Raw genomic sequence first — 13,588 nt, forward strand, 5'->3', positions numbered from 1 at the left:
AGTACTGTTTCTTATGTATCATTCAAAAAGAATACACAATTTGGTCATTATTAGTATACTTTATTCATGATTTATTTACATAAAATGGTGTTTGTGATGAAAACAATAGCATTACAATGCAAAAGTATTGCTCGTGAACTCATTTTCATTAGCTATTTAGCATACAGAAATATACATATTTTATACATTTTTGTGGCTTTATCTTTCAATTGTAAAATCAATCCTAATCTATCATATATATACAGTACCTTATAGTAAATTATAGTATATGTATAGTTTACGATTTATACTAATACACTAAAACCAGTGAATTTACTGGTTCCTTTGTTTCCAGGATTGCCCTCCACGATAGCCACAACCAATCGACAACTAGAATAAAAAATATGTATTGTTTGACACATGTGTTAGCCAATCAGCTACGAAAATCTGTGCCTCATTTGCATATATTGTGCTAGACCCAATCATTATGCAGAGAGGCGGGCTATTTTGTTCCTTTTCCTCTTCTGCCAACAACCACATTTCAAAGTAGAATGGCGACAGCTATATGTGGCCACCCGTCGATTGGCAGCAGCAGTAAACCGGCCAAAATACGCCGAGAACAGCGAAGGAGAACCAAAGACTCCAAAAGGAGACAAGCGGCTTTGCTTTTTCTCAACAATATCTCACTCGACGGGCGACCTCAGTGTCACTTTAACGATGAAAATGCAGGCCGAAAAAGCACAGAGCAACAGCGACTCGGGGACGCCGTCTCAGATCTCACGTCCCCGCCTCCAGATAGCCAAGGGTCGGTGTCGCAGGTGACAGACCCCGCTCCTTCGGCCGGGAGCTCTTTCTCCAGTTTTTCTGGAGTCTTCGGTCCTTCGGTGAAGTCTGCCGAGGCAGCTGTAATCGGTGCCAACGAGGTGTTTTTAGAAGGTGGCGGTACAGCGGAGAGTCCAGACGCCCCTCTGTCCGCCTTGACCGGCGGTCAGCAGCAGACCTCCAGAGTCAGGTCAACCCCCGCACAGAGCCCTCTTCCGGCCGTCTCTTCTCTGGATTCTCGACCCAGGTGGGTGCCTCCACGGCGTCGTACTATTGTCTTTATTTTTAACACACACATTCAATCCAGAAATGATATGTAAATGTTACACTTAGGGGGAAAAAGTGGGCTAATATATTGACATTAAAAGCACAAGCACTCTACAAGAAGCAATGAAGTCTGTAAAATTAAGTAATTTAAAAAAAAATCAAAAAATTGTTACAACTATAATGATGAAAATGGTAATATTAATGATGATTATAATAATGGTGATAATAATAACAATAATAATGATAAAGATTATGATAATGATAATAACAATAATACATTGTGGTTAATATTTGATGTAATCTATTTATTCTCCACATTATTATTTATTATTTATTATTACACGGGAGCCAGGCAACGACATTTCGTTGGCAATTTCACTGCTGTGTTATTGTGCAATGACAATAAAGAAAGTCTATGTCAGGGGTCTCAAACATGCAGCCCGCGGGCCAAATGTGGCCCGCAGGACACTAGTTTGAGGCCCCCGCCTTGATATGAAAGTTTAATGTTAGTGCGGCCCGCGCAAGTTAGATATGGATGCTGTATGGTATCATGTACCCAGAAAAAATTATTACGTTTGATTAATGTTCATGTTAAAGGTTAAATAACTGTTAATAGTTATCCTCCCTATCCGTGTGGAAGTGGTAAGTTTTTGGCTATTTAAGTTTAAAGGAAATAACTTGAAGGCTACCGTTTAGGTCGCTAGCTCTCTAGTTTGCAAGTTAGCATGTGTCACAAGACCCTGCAGTTGCGCAATATGTTGTAAATAAAAAGAGTATAAATGTGACTATAGTCGTGTTTTGTCATGTCTACAGGGCTCTAATAATGCTTTGTTCATTTTAATCTGAAAAAATAATTTGTCTACCCACCAACTATATGTGGTTTCTTAAGTTTCTGTTATTTGCCGTTTTATTATTATTATTATATTTATTTATTTATTACTGATTGATTTTCTTTATTCTTGATTTGTTTATTTATTTTGTTTATTTATTTTTCATCTTATTTTGTGTAGAAAAATAAAAAGTAAGATATTTGAGAACAGTGGAATGTTTTTTCAGAGCTTTTCTTGTAGAAAATTGGAACCAAAGCGAAGTTTTTAATAAATACGTTTTTTGTTTTTTTTTGGGAAAACCTGATGCGGCCCAGTCTCACCCAGACCCGAGCTCCAGTGGCCCCCAAGTAAATTGAGTTTGAGACCCCTGGTCTATGTCTATGTCTATGAATACAAATGTAAATAATGGAAAGTTATATTTTGATTGATGTAAGAAATGCACTGTAATGTTTCATATATTTGCCCCCCCCAAAAAAAACACCGCTTTTGCATAAATGTTCCATTCTCATAATATGTCATGTTTTTTTCTATATATATCTTATATATATATGATGTCATGATACTTACATCAAAAGCATATTGTTTGGTTAATGTACCAATCTTCATAATCTCACAGATTGAGGAATGTATCCGGTTCTCCTGGACCCAAGGTGCCAAAGAAGGTCCACTTCATCAAGAATATGAGGCAGTACGACACCAGGGGGTGTAGGTGAGGTCAACACATACAACTTCATTCAAAAGTGATCCATTACACAAGCAGAAAGTAAAACAAGCTGCTTCATCCGGAGGTTTTGTTCTCATAAGTTGCTTAAGCAAGTCAATTCATCCTGCAGAGGACTTGCAGCTGCTGGAAGGGGATTACTTCAGCGCATTTAATCACCCTAGGGTGCCTTACAAGAGCCCAAAGAGCTTCAGTGAGGACATGTTACACCCTGTTTTCGTCAGTAACTTAACCCCCCTTGCAGCTATTAGATTTTCTTGAAATATGTAATGGTTTCGTGTGACGAGGGTGTGTCATTAGTCAATGATTGTGTATCTTTACCTGTGCTGCCATTTGCATTTGTCACCATTTCACCATTGACTTAAGAGGGTGAAGCAATGCCATGTTGACTCTCAGGTGTCACTTTGTGTTGTCGCTCGGATGACGTTGGCCTTGGTGTTGATGTAAAGTTGGCAGAGTTTGATAAGTTTTGTTGTTGTTCTTCTAGTAAGATGGAAATTTTGCTATGAATAAAATTTACTGTAGTATTCTAAAACTAAATCATGTGCCCCCAATTGAAAAGAGACTTGACAATAACATTTTTTCTCAACCCATAAATATTATACCACCACGGTTAGCATGTGTAGAAGAAGCGAAGAAAGACATTGAAATATACTTGGAGGATAATGACAATGTTGAGGTGAACCCCAATATTTTGTGGGATTCCCTTAAATCAGTTATAAGAGGAAAATATATAGCTAAAACAGCAGCTATAAAACAAGAAAAGGAGAAGGAATTTAAAAAAAAAAAAGGTAAATACTACTCATAACTGAACAACAACGACATCAAAGATGCAGGAATTGGATATAATGTATACTATAGAAGTCAAAAAGGCTAAATCACTTCATAAAATCATTCCATAAAACATAAAATCATTACATACAATACCATAAATTCATAAAAAACTACATTGAAGAGTGCAGATAAAATACTTTCACTTGTCAAGGGAGACCCCTTGACTCAGGAGTTTGGCAGTAGTCAGGAAGTACTTGGGAGTGTGACCGATCACAGCGGAGTGGGGGACGTGCTTGTAGGCGGGCCGTGGGTGGCACAAAAAAAATCCAAGGAAATCCAAAATCAAAGAGAACACAGCTGGAATAGGTGCAGATTCTGGAAGATCTAGAAAGGTTTCTAGGCGGGTTATTGTGTGTAGCTTGCTCTATAGGAGTCCACAACTCAATACAAAGGGCCTTGTGAGGGCAGTTTGTGAGTCCAACAGTAAATGTACCAAAGTTGTATTACTTCTGCAGCCCATTTAGGCAGCATGCTAGCTGATCCTGACTTACTTGCGCCCTCTGGTGGTGGTTAGCTACAAATGAATTCCAATGTGCCTTGTTAGCTGTAAGACAGTAATAAAAAAAAAATAATATTATTGATGAGGTTGTTGTTTTCTCCCACATTTGTTAAAGATACTGCTGGCTGTTTAGTGTAGACTGTGACTGTGGGGGCTTAGCTGTTGCCGTGGCAAAGTGTTAGCTCAATGACTGACGTGGCTATCTGTTGTGTTTGTGTGTGCCTGTATTTGCTGTGTCCCGTAGGATCATGCTGATTTGTGCCAAGCGGTCGCTATACGCTGCTTTCTCAGTGCTGCCCTATGGAGAGATATCTCACCTCAGGTACACGGATAGCTAAACCCCTGCTCACCCGCCTCCCGCTGCCCATCCTCGTACCTGCCGCCTCTTTTCTGTTTCATCATGCTGCCGTGTTGTACGTACCATGCGGTGCTCAGGGGGTAATGGCAGAGTATGATACAGTTGGGATTCTTTGTGAACAGTGATACCAAACAGGAGGCGCAGAGAAGGCAGTCCTCCGTGGTGGCAGCTGACCTGCTTCCGTCCCTGGAAGGTGTGGAGCCGGACGCATGTGGCCAAGTATGTATGTAATGGTAATGGTAATGGTAATGGTAATGGTAATGGTAATGGTAATGGTTTTATTTCATTTGAACATGCATCAGATTACAATTGAATGCATCACATAATCAGTTCCCAGTTCCACATGTCCAAAAGGAGTAGGTACTGGTACCATCTGGTACTTTTACAATCAGTAACTGTTACATTTGTTCACTTCCTGCTTTCCATAATACAGTTTAAGTTTTTTTTTTTTTTTAATAATTCACCTCGTACTGAAGTACAAGGTGATATAAGATAAGATGCAGGTATGCTGATCAGTCTGACGAATAAAGGCATATCTTATATATATATATCTTATATATATATATATATATATATATATATATATATATATATATATATATATATATATATATATATATATATATATATATATATATATATATGTATATGTATATGTATATATATATGTATATATATATATATGTATATGTATATATATATGTATATGTGTATATATATATATATATACACATATATATATATATCTTATATATATATATATATATATATAAGATATGCCTTTATTCGTCCCTCAGTGGGGAAATTTGCATTGCACAGCGGCAAGAGTACAGAAACAATTAAGCAGTACAAAATACACAATATAGAAAAATAAACAATATAAACAACCCAAATATTAACAAAATCAACAGTTTTTCCCCCCCAGAGTTATATACAAATACAGTATGCAGATAATATGAAATAGGAAAATATGATCATATGAAACGAGATGAGATATATAACCAGTAGGGTGCATCAAAAAACACAATTATTGAATTTTTGATATGGCTGGGTACTAAACGTGTTCCAATATATGTCGAAACAACACATACAAAATATTTTTCCAATACATGATTATTTAGGGGTGCCACCATACATCTGCTTTTGTGGAATAAAGTAGTGAACAGTTCAATGGTCGTATTTGTACTCCTATTACATATTACTAGCAAATTTGTGGTTTTGTCTTTGTAATTTGAATGATTTGTAGTCATATTTATAGGTATTTAGTGCTCATTGCCTCTACTGTAGCTAACATTAGCTAGCTACAGTTTGCTAATGACAGTTAGCTAATAGCTGAGCAAGCTTAACATCAACAACAGTAATAATATAGAGTAGACAGTATTACTGATGCCTCATATTTATTGAGAGTAGTACTGTAGTCCTACATAATCTTATATACAATTGTCCATTTATTATTTTAGTCACTGTTTAGTGCTCATTGCCTCTACTGTAGCTAACATTAGCTAGCTACCGTTTGCTAATCGCAGTTAGCTAATAGCTGAGCAAGCATAACATCAACAATAGTAATAATATAGAGTAGACAGTATTACTGATGCATCATATTTATTGAGAGTAGTACTGTAGTCCTACATAATCTGATATACACTTGCCCATTTATTATTTAAGTCACTGTTTAGTGCTCATTGCCTCTACTGTAGCTAACATTAGCTAGCTACCGTTTGCTAATCGCAGTTAGCTAATAGCTGAGCAAGCATAACATCAGCAATAGTAATAATATAGAGTAGACAGTATTGCTGATACCTTATATTTATTGAGAGTAGTACTGTAGTCCTACATAATCTGATATACAATTGTCCATTTATTATTTTAGTCACTGTTTAGTGCTCATTGCCTCTACTGTAGCTAACATTAGCTAGCTACCGTTTGCTAATCGCAGTTAGCTAATAGCTGAGCAAGCATAACATCAACAATAGTAATATAGAGTAGACAGTATTACTGATGCCTCATATTTATTGAGAGTAGTACTGTAGTCCTACATAATCTGATATACAATTGTCCATGTATTATTTTAGTCACTGTTTAGTGCTCATTGCCTCTACTGTAGCTAACATTAGCTAGCTACAGTTTGCTAATGACAGTTAGCTAATAGCTGAGGTATGTGCGTGAATAGACAGTGACGGATACAAAAAAAAAAAAAAGTGCTCCATTAATGTGCCGTCTCCTTCTTCTTCTTCCTGGTCAGACTGTGTCATATGCTCGGTTCCTCTATCCAACCAACGCCTTGATGAGACAGAAGAGCAGCAGCATGCCAGAAACCTGCACGCCTCAGACCCCGCCCGTGCGTCTCCGTGGTAACGCTCCGAGGCCGCACCCCGCACGTGTAAATAATTCTGTAACCCATGAACCATGTATGTAAAACATAAAACATATCTACCATACTTGGTTGACCTCCGACATGTTGAGGTTCTCTTTGCTGTTGATATCATCTCAGGTGTCGACGAGGTGACGGAGTATGACCCCAACCTGCTGAGTGACCCCCAGTGGCCCTGTGGGCGGCACAAGAGGGTTCTTATATTTGCATCGTATGTGGTGAGCGTTTTCGACACCACTTCTCCTGAATTTGGAGTCAATCCCAGCTGACTAGGAGACACATGGAGAAAGGCCACCATTGGTTCCCGTCTATCTACGCTTTCATCACATTTGTTGTGTCTCTGCAGACGACCGTTATCGAGTACGTAAAACCGTCAGACCTGAAGAAGGACATGAACGAGACCTTCAAGGAGAAGTTCCCACACATCCTGCTGACGCTCAGCAAGATAAGAAGGTATGCTCTGATCTCCAATTCTTCACCCTCATCGCACGTCTGATGGAGTAAATATCTTCTCTGCGTCAGCCTGAAGAGGGAGATGCGGGCCGTGAGCGAGGAGTGCGCTCTCCAGCCGGTCACCATAGCGATGGCGTTTGTTTACTTTGAGAAGCTGGTGCTGCAGGGTCGCCTCAACAAGCAGAACAGGAAGCTGGTGGCTGCGGCGTGCGTTCTGCTAGCAGCGAAGATCAGCAGCGATCTGAGGAAACCTGAAGTCAAACAGCTCATTGATGTGAGTCATGGGACACATCAGATAGAAATGATTCATGGAGATCATCCAACTGGGGCGGCACGGCGCCCAAGTGGACCTCACAGCTAGGAGACCAGGGTTCAATTCCACCCTCGGCCATCTCTGTGTGGAGTTTGCATGTTTGCTAGGTTAATTGGCGACTCCAAATTGTCCATAGGTATGAATGTGAGTGTGAATGGTTGTTTGTCTATATGTGCCCTGTGATTGGCTGGCCACCAGTCCAGGGTGTACCCCGCCTCTCGCTCAAAGACAACTGGGATAGGCTCCAGCACCCCCCCGCGACCCTCATGAGGAAAAAGCGGTAGAAAATGAATTAAATGAATGAATGAAATATTACCGGGCGGCACGGCGGTCGAGTGGTTAGCGCGCAGACCTCACAGCGAGGAGACCAGGGTTCAATTCCACCCTCGGCCATCTCTGTGTGGAGTTTGCATGTTCTCCCCGTGCATGCGTGGGTTTTCTCCGGGTACTCCGGTTTCCTCCCACATTCCAAAAACATCCATGTTAGGTTAATTATGTGAGGAATGTGAGAATTTCTATAATTGACTGACAACCAGTCCAGGGTGTACCCCGCCTCTCGCCCAAAGACAGCTGGGATAGGCTCCAGCACCCCCCTGTGAGGAAAAGCGGTAGAAAATGAATGAATGATCATGTTGTAACAACTTACTTGTTGTACCCCCCCACCCCCCCCCCCCCCCCCCCCCCCAACCCCCATCCTGTCCTGTCCTGAGCAGAAGCTAGAGGAGCGTTTTCGTGTAAACAGACGGGAGTTGGTTCCTCTGGAGTTCCCGGTGCTGGTTGCCTTGGAGATGGGACTCTACCTGCCCGAGAGTAAGGTGATGCCACACTACCGTCGACTGGTGCAGCAAGGCTAGTTTGGAGCACGCCGGAAATGTTATGGCTGGGTGTTATTTCTGTTATTTCTATTTGTCTGGTGTGGAGTGGAGTGGAGTGGACTTATGTGTGTTGGTTGCTATGACCGTCCTGAGCTCTACATTAGAGACAAACCACAAGCACATTTGTGTGCTTCGTTTTGGTGCTTTTGTGGTATTTTGGTTTTGTGCTCTTTTTGGATTCTGCACCTTTTGCCATTTCTAGATTTTTTTTTAATCAAGGATTCAAACAATTGATTTAAAGTCACTGTGACGTTGATGCAGTTTTAGCTCTTTCAATGAACCGACATTGTTACGTGTATCTTATGGCAGCTCTGCGCTACTTTAATGTTTGTCTCCACTTTAACTGACGAGGTCACCTGTAAGGATTACTGTGAAGTGTGTGTTTGACACAACACACTGGGATTCAATCCCGTGTGGCTCATTGGCACATCTTTTATTTCTCAGGAATTTTGCTTTGTGACGTCTTTAGCTGTCGTGTCAAAGCAAACCCAAAGAACCCGTCATCAGCCCTCCCATAGAGGAGATGTTGTGATGAACGTTGTCCGATGTATAAAAGTGCCTAAACTCCGGCTGGGGATGACTTGAGTGGAGACTAAAGGAATGTTATTTATTGTGTATTGTGGTGTTTCTGTAAACATCTTAAATATGTAAAACTACTGAAAATGTTCTTGAATGTTGGTGTAAAATTTTTCAGATTTACGTATGGTTATGACTTAACATAAACTTCATGATGTCTGCTGGTTTCTTGCTTTTTACTGCTTTTACTGCAGACATGCAGCATTGTATCATAGATTTATTTTTCAAACATGTTGAGGAAGCTGAGACATCTAAATAAATACATCATATTTTCCAAAATGGATTATTAGTCCAGACTCATGTCCTCATCGTCGTCCTTTTTGTCTTTGGAATCGCCGCCGTCTTCAGACGTTGTCTCGGTCTCCATTGCTTTGGCAAAAGCCTCCACATCTGTGTAGAAATATCAAATGTTCATATTATAACCTGCATGGTTACCGTGGTTACAGGTCACTCTGCATTATTTCTACTAATTAAGGTAACCAAAAATTACATACAGCCCAGTTGTGATCATAATTATTAATTATGTAATTATTCTACCACTGATTCCATTATTGTGGTTGTTTGCATGCATCGTAATCTCACTGGTTTTTGTTTTGGAGCAATAAAAATCTGGGCTTCCCTGCTTAGGCTGCCCCCCCCCTCACCCCTCACCCCCAACCCATGCTTTGATAAGCGGTAGAAGATGCATGGCTGGGCAATAAAACAATTGTGTGCAAAAAGACTGACCTCCATTGTTAGCGGCATCCACGGCCTCCGTCGGCAAGCCAAACTGATTCATTAGCGGCCCCAACTGCCCCGATGCCAGAGCGCTGCTGAACATGCTCATCGCCTGCAAGGCAGCAAATGAATACAAAACGTTGAGAATGAATGCGACGCTAACTGACACGTGAGAGCTGCACAGGTTCCTGCTGAAGGAACATGATGTGTCTAGAACTCTTAACGCTTTGCCTGCTGAAACTGTGGCGAGCTGAGCGTGTTGTGGAGCTCCTCCGTACTCTGAAGCAGAGACTCTCCAGTGGGCAGGAAGGGGGTCAGTCTCTGCTGAACTTCAGGGTTGGCCAGGATGGGAGCCATCACCTCTGGGGTCAGGACACTGGCCAGGTCCACTGTGGGGAAACGATACGTAGCACCACGTCCATTTTTACAAACATTTATATTTGTGTGTCTGTATTATTATTTACCTTTCTTCCTCATTCTGATGCTCTTTATGAATTATTGCAGGTCATGTTCACCGTGTTTAAATACATTTCAACCTCACCTCCTGTGCCGCTGGCAGGCACGTTCATGGTTGCCAGGATGCTCTGCAGATCCCGCAGTTGGATGGGCTGGGTAGGGCTTCCCGCCGCCGCTACAGTAGGCGCAGCCGGGGTGGGCGGGGTGCTAGCAGGCGGGGAGGGGGCTGAGGTAGTGGAGGGGTTGACGGGTGTGGTGGAAGCCTGGGAGGAGCCAATTCGACTGGTGACGGAGGTAGAGGTGGGGGTGACGACAGTAGACGGGCTGAGAAAGGAAGGAAGATGAAAGATGACGTCTGAAATACCAAAAGGGAAATGATGGTACGATACCTTGTGGAGGAGTTGCTGGCAGAAGGAACGCTGCTGCTGCTGCTGCTGCTGCCCAAGAGGTTGGCTAAACCTGGCCCAGCTAGTGCTCCAAGACCGCCTACGAGTGTGAGGAACATCTAAATGAATCATCTTAAATCAATACAATTATTAACTAATGTCATACTTACCAATGCCACCAAGTCCAGTTGGTCCAATCAGCTGCATGAGCTGGTTGTGGCTCATATTACCCAGAAGGCTCTGTAGACCACCCTCACCTTCACATGACAGAAGATAAGAAGCTTTAACAAGGAGGACTACAAAGTTCCGTAAGTATTAAGAGTTGCCACCAGAGACACAGATGGCGTTGGCTACATCGACCACGTTCCCTTTTAATGTTGTTCCATAATAGTTGAACTCATGTCTGGTACCTCCCAGAGCAGACAGATCATGTCCTCCACTTCCACCGCTCCCAAGAGCTCCAGGAATGGGGGGGTTATTGAGGTATTCATTGACTTTACGACAATACTCCTCATCTTTGTCAGTCTTGGGCTCCTAAAATCAGAGGGAAAGCAGTTAGGGAGAGGTTTTCTTTACGTGTGTGTTAATGGGGGTGGAAAATAATCGCTATTAATCGATACATCGATGCGAGTGCATCGGCTCATTCACTGGGTATGGATGCAATTGACGGGTGAATTCCAGATTCATCGCGATGAGTTTGTGGGTATCGGTAAAATCCGATGCAAGCGCAGTTTTATTAATGTTCAACTCCACCCCCATATGCTGATCCCCAGGTGCAATGAATGTGTTACGCGCTAACGATGGATCTGCGCGATCGATCGATAGATAGCGCTGCGCCCGAGATGGATCCATCGTTAGCGCACAAATCGATCTCTGCGCTCACGATGGATGCGTGTAGTTTGTTTAGATGCCAACAGATGGCAGCGCTGAGCGTTGTTACTTACAAGAATCAACAAGAAGTCCATGCATGCAAATTTATAATCTTTGATTAATTGTCAAGCAGTTCACTTTCTCGGCGGGGGGGGGAGTGTGAACCCTAACCCCTAACCCCTAAGCCTAATCCTGTCATTGTATGCAATTAGCAGATCAACGATTGTCATTATATCGTCAACGCAGTGTCAAAACATCGGTCTCCAGCACAAGGCAGTTACATCCATCGTTAGCCCGTAATAAATGCACCATCATTACCTTGTAGCGAAAGTTCTGGTGACACACTAAAAAAAATAGCAAAAATGCTATTGTGATAATTATGTCTGATAAATACATTTACCATGAACATGTCATGTACATGTACGTGAAGAGGGTGAATCGTATGGCATTGTATCGCCAGAAAATTCCATGTATCGTTAAAGTATTGTATCGCTGGCACTGCATATATATGTATATATATATAGATATACATATATGATCAACCTCCATGTGCAATATTAAGGCTCTAAATGCAATATATTAAGTTCTATGTGAAGTATTTCTATAATGCCTCATATTAACTCACTAGCAAGATGTCAGTGTATAGACTGGTCATATATGTCATCTCGTTTCATATTATCTGCATACTGTATTTGTATATAACTCTTGGAAAAACTGTTGATTTTGTTAATACTTGGCTTGTTTATTTTTCAATATTGTGTATTTTGTACTGCTTAACTTATTCTGTACTCTTGCTGCTGTGCGATGCAAATTTCCCCATTGAGGGTCGAATAAAGGCATATCTTATCTTATCTTATATATACATATGTATATGTATAAATATGATGCAGACTGATCAGCATACCTGCATCCAGAAGAAAAGTCTTTTGGAACCAGCTTTGAACTTCAGAACATACACACGTCCAGTGGTGCACTGGTTGACCCGTTTGAACTCACAGTCATCAGGGAAGATGATCAAGTCCTGCATGAAGACATGGCGACCCGTCAAAATTAAACAGATTAGACCCAGACATGTCAATAAAGTCCTACACCTACATCATCCACATTCCCTGTGGTGCGATCCTTCCAGCAGAAGTGGATGAGGGAATCATCGGTCTGCTGGATGTACACCTGACCTTTGCGCTTGTCAGGGGTCACGGTGCTGCCTTTCATGGACATTTTACCAGCTCTGAACTCCACCAGGTACTTGCTGGAGGACCCACGGGACCCAGATACCATGCTGGGGAACAAAGCTCCAGAGGCCATGATGAGACGGACTACTGCAGGGGACACACAGTAGGTTGAAGCAAGAGCATATTAAATGTCTGACTGAAACACACTTTGTTCCGATTACTGTATGTTTTAAGCGATTTCTGTACGAAAGAGTCATAATTCGGCTAGTTTATTATGTTTTGTATGGCTAGCCTAGCTTGTTTTCTGATATTCTGGTTGTTTTCCTGCTGCTCTTCCAGCTACTGGATGACTTCGCATCTTGTAACCAAACGCCTGTTCTCACAATTCACCGCGTTATTTGGCAATGTGTATTACTAACACAGTTTGGGCCGGCACAAACACCACATTACTTGATTTAAAAACTTCAACAAATATTTAAAATCTAAGATTTATACTTACGGTTCACCGCGTTATCAACCAGAAAAGCACTTGGTCAGAAGGATGACGGTGATTGGACTATACGATCACGTGCTTCACCGTGATTGGTCGGAGTTTTTGTCATAGGTGTTGGTTTTAAACTGACGTCAAGTTCGGTAGAGATGGCACGTCAGAATCAGAATCGCCTTTATTGACATTGTAATTGCATACAACGAAATTTTAGTGCAATTTTGTAGAAAGTAAAAATAAGGAAAATAATAAAAATAAAACACGGAATAAGAATATAAATATAAAAGTGACAGGTGCTGTTCAGAATAAGTGTAAATATATGTGCATCAAAAACAATAACCTATACAGTAGCAAAATTAGGAATTGTGTAACGGAGTTTAAAATGCACTTTATTACTTTGTCTAAATGTGTGAATTTACTGTCATTTAGTAGTTGTTATGTGGATTTTAGTTCAGTGAGTTATTTAATATTCTTACCCTATTTTCTAAATTTTATTCCTTTCCTTGTATTATGTCTTATTTCATCCTGTCACTTTTGTTCCTCCCGGGCTTCCGTAGTTGCCCTCAATTCCGGAAGTACTTCCTCTCTTTGCCACTCAACGT

At 41.2% G+C, this 13,588-nt stretch overlaps 2 protein-coding genes across 4 annotated transcripts; one reads left to right on the forward strand and one right to left on the reverse strand.

Moving 5' to 3' along the window:
- The first annotated feature begins 499 nt into the window (after positions 1–499).
- On the forward strand, positions 500–9,181 carry cables2a (Cdk5 and Abl enzyme substrate 2a). Of its 2 annotated transcripts, XM_058051381.1 has the most exons (9): positions 500–1,048; positions 2,515–2,607; positions 4,197–4,274; positions 4,433–4,529; positions 6,553–6,718; positions 6,802–6,899; positions 7,028–7,134; positions 7,204–7,408; positions 8,161–9,181. In XM_058051381.1, exons 1-9 carry the CDS (start codon positions 531–533, stop codon positions 8,299–8,301), a joined length of 1,503 nt encoding a protein of 500 aa, XP_057907364.1. In that variant the 5' UTR covers positions 500–530; the 3' UTR covers positions 8,302–9,181. The 2 variants fall into 2 exon arrangements, with proteins under 2 accessions (XP_057907364.1, XP_057907365.1); XM_058051382.1 differs by lacking the exon at positions 4,197–4,274.
- Positions 9,103–13,122, reverse strand: LOC131104330 (proteasomal ubiquitin receptor ADRM1-like). Of its 2 annotated transcripts, none has more exons than XM_058051387.1 (10): positions 12,999–13,122; positions 12,423–12,646; positions 12,232–12,348; positions 10,868–10,991; positions 10,628–10,714; positions 10,461–10,557; positions 10,157–10,395; positions 9,894–10,004; positions 9,625–9,727; positions 9,103–9,288 (listed from the first exon to the last, which is right to left on the reverse strand). In XM_058051387.1, the coding sequence occupies exons 2-9, from the start codon at positions 12,630–12,632 to the stop codon at positions 9,633–9,635; spliced, it is 1,080 nt and encodes a 359-aa protein (XP_057907370.1). In that variant the 5' UTR covers positions 12,633–12,646; positions 12,999–13,122; the 3' UTR covers positions 9,103–9,288; positions 9,625–9,632. The 2 variants fall into 2 exon arrangements, with proteins under 2 accessions (XP_057907370.1, XP_057907369.1); XM_058051386.1 differs by having other exon boundaries at positions 9,847–10,004.
- Positions 13,123–13,588: the final 466 nt, after the last annotated feature.

The sequence above is a fragment of the Doryrhamphus excisus genome, chromosome 16 (genome assembly GCF_030265055.1).
Source record: "Doryrhamphus excisus isolate RoL2022-K1 chromosome 16, RoL_Dexc_1.0, whole genome shotgun sequence".
Taxonomy (NCBI): Eukaryota; Metazoa; Chordata; class Actinopteri; order Syngnathiformes; family Syngnathidae; genus Doryrhamphus; species Doryrhamphus excisus.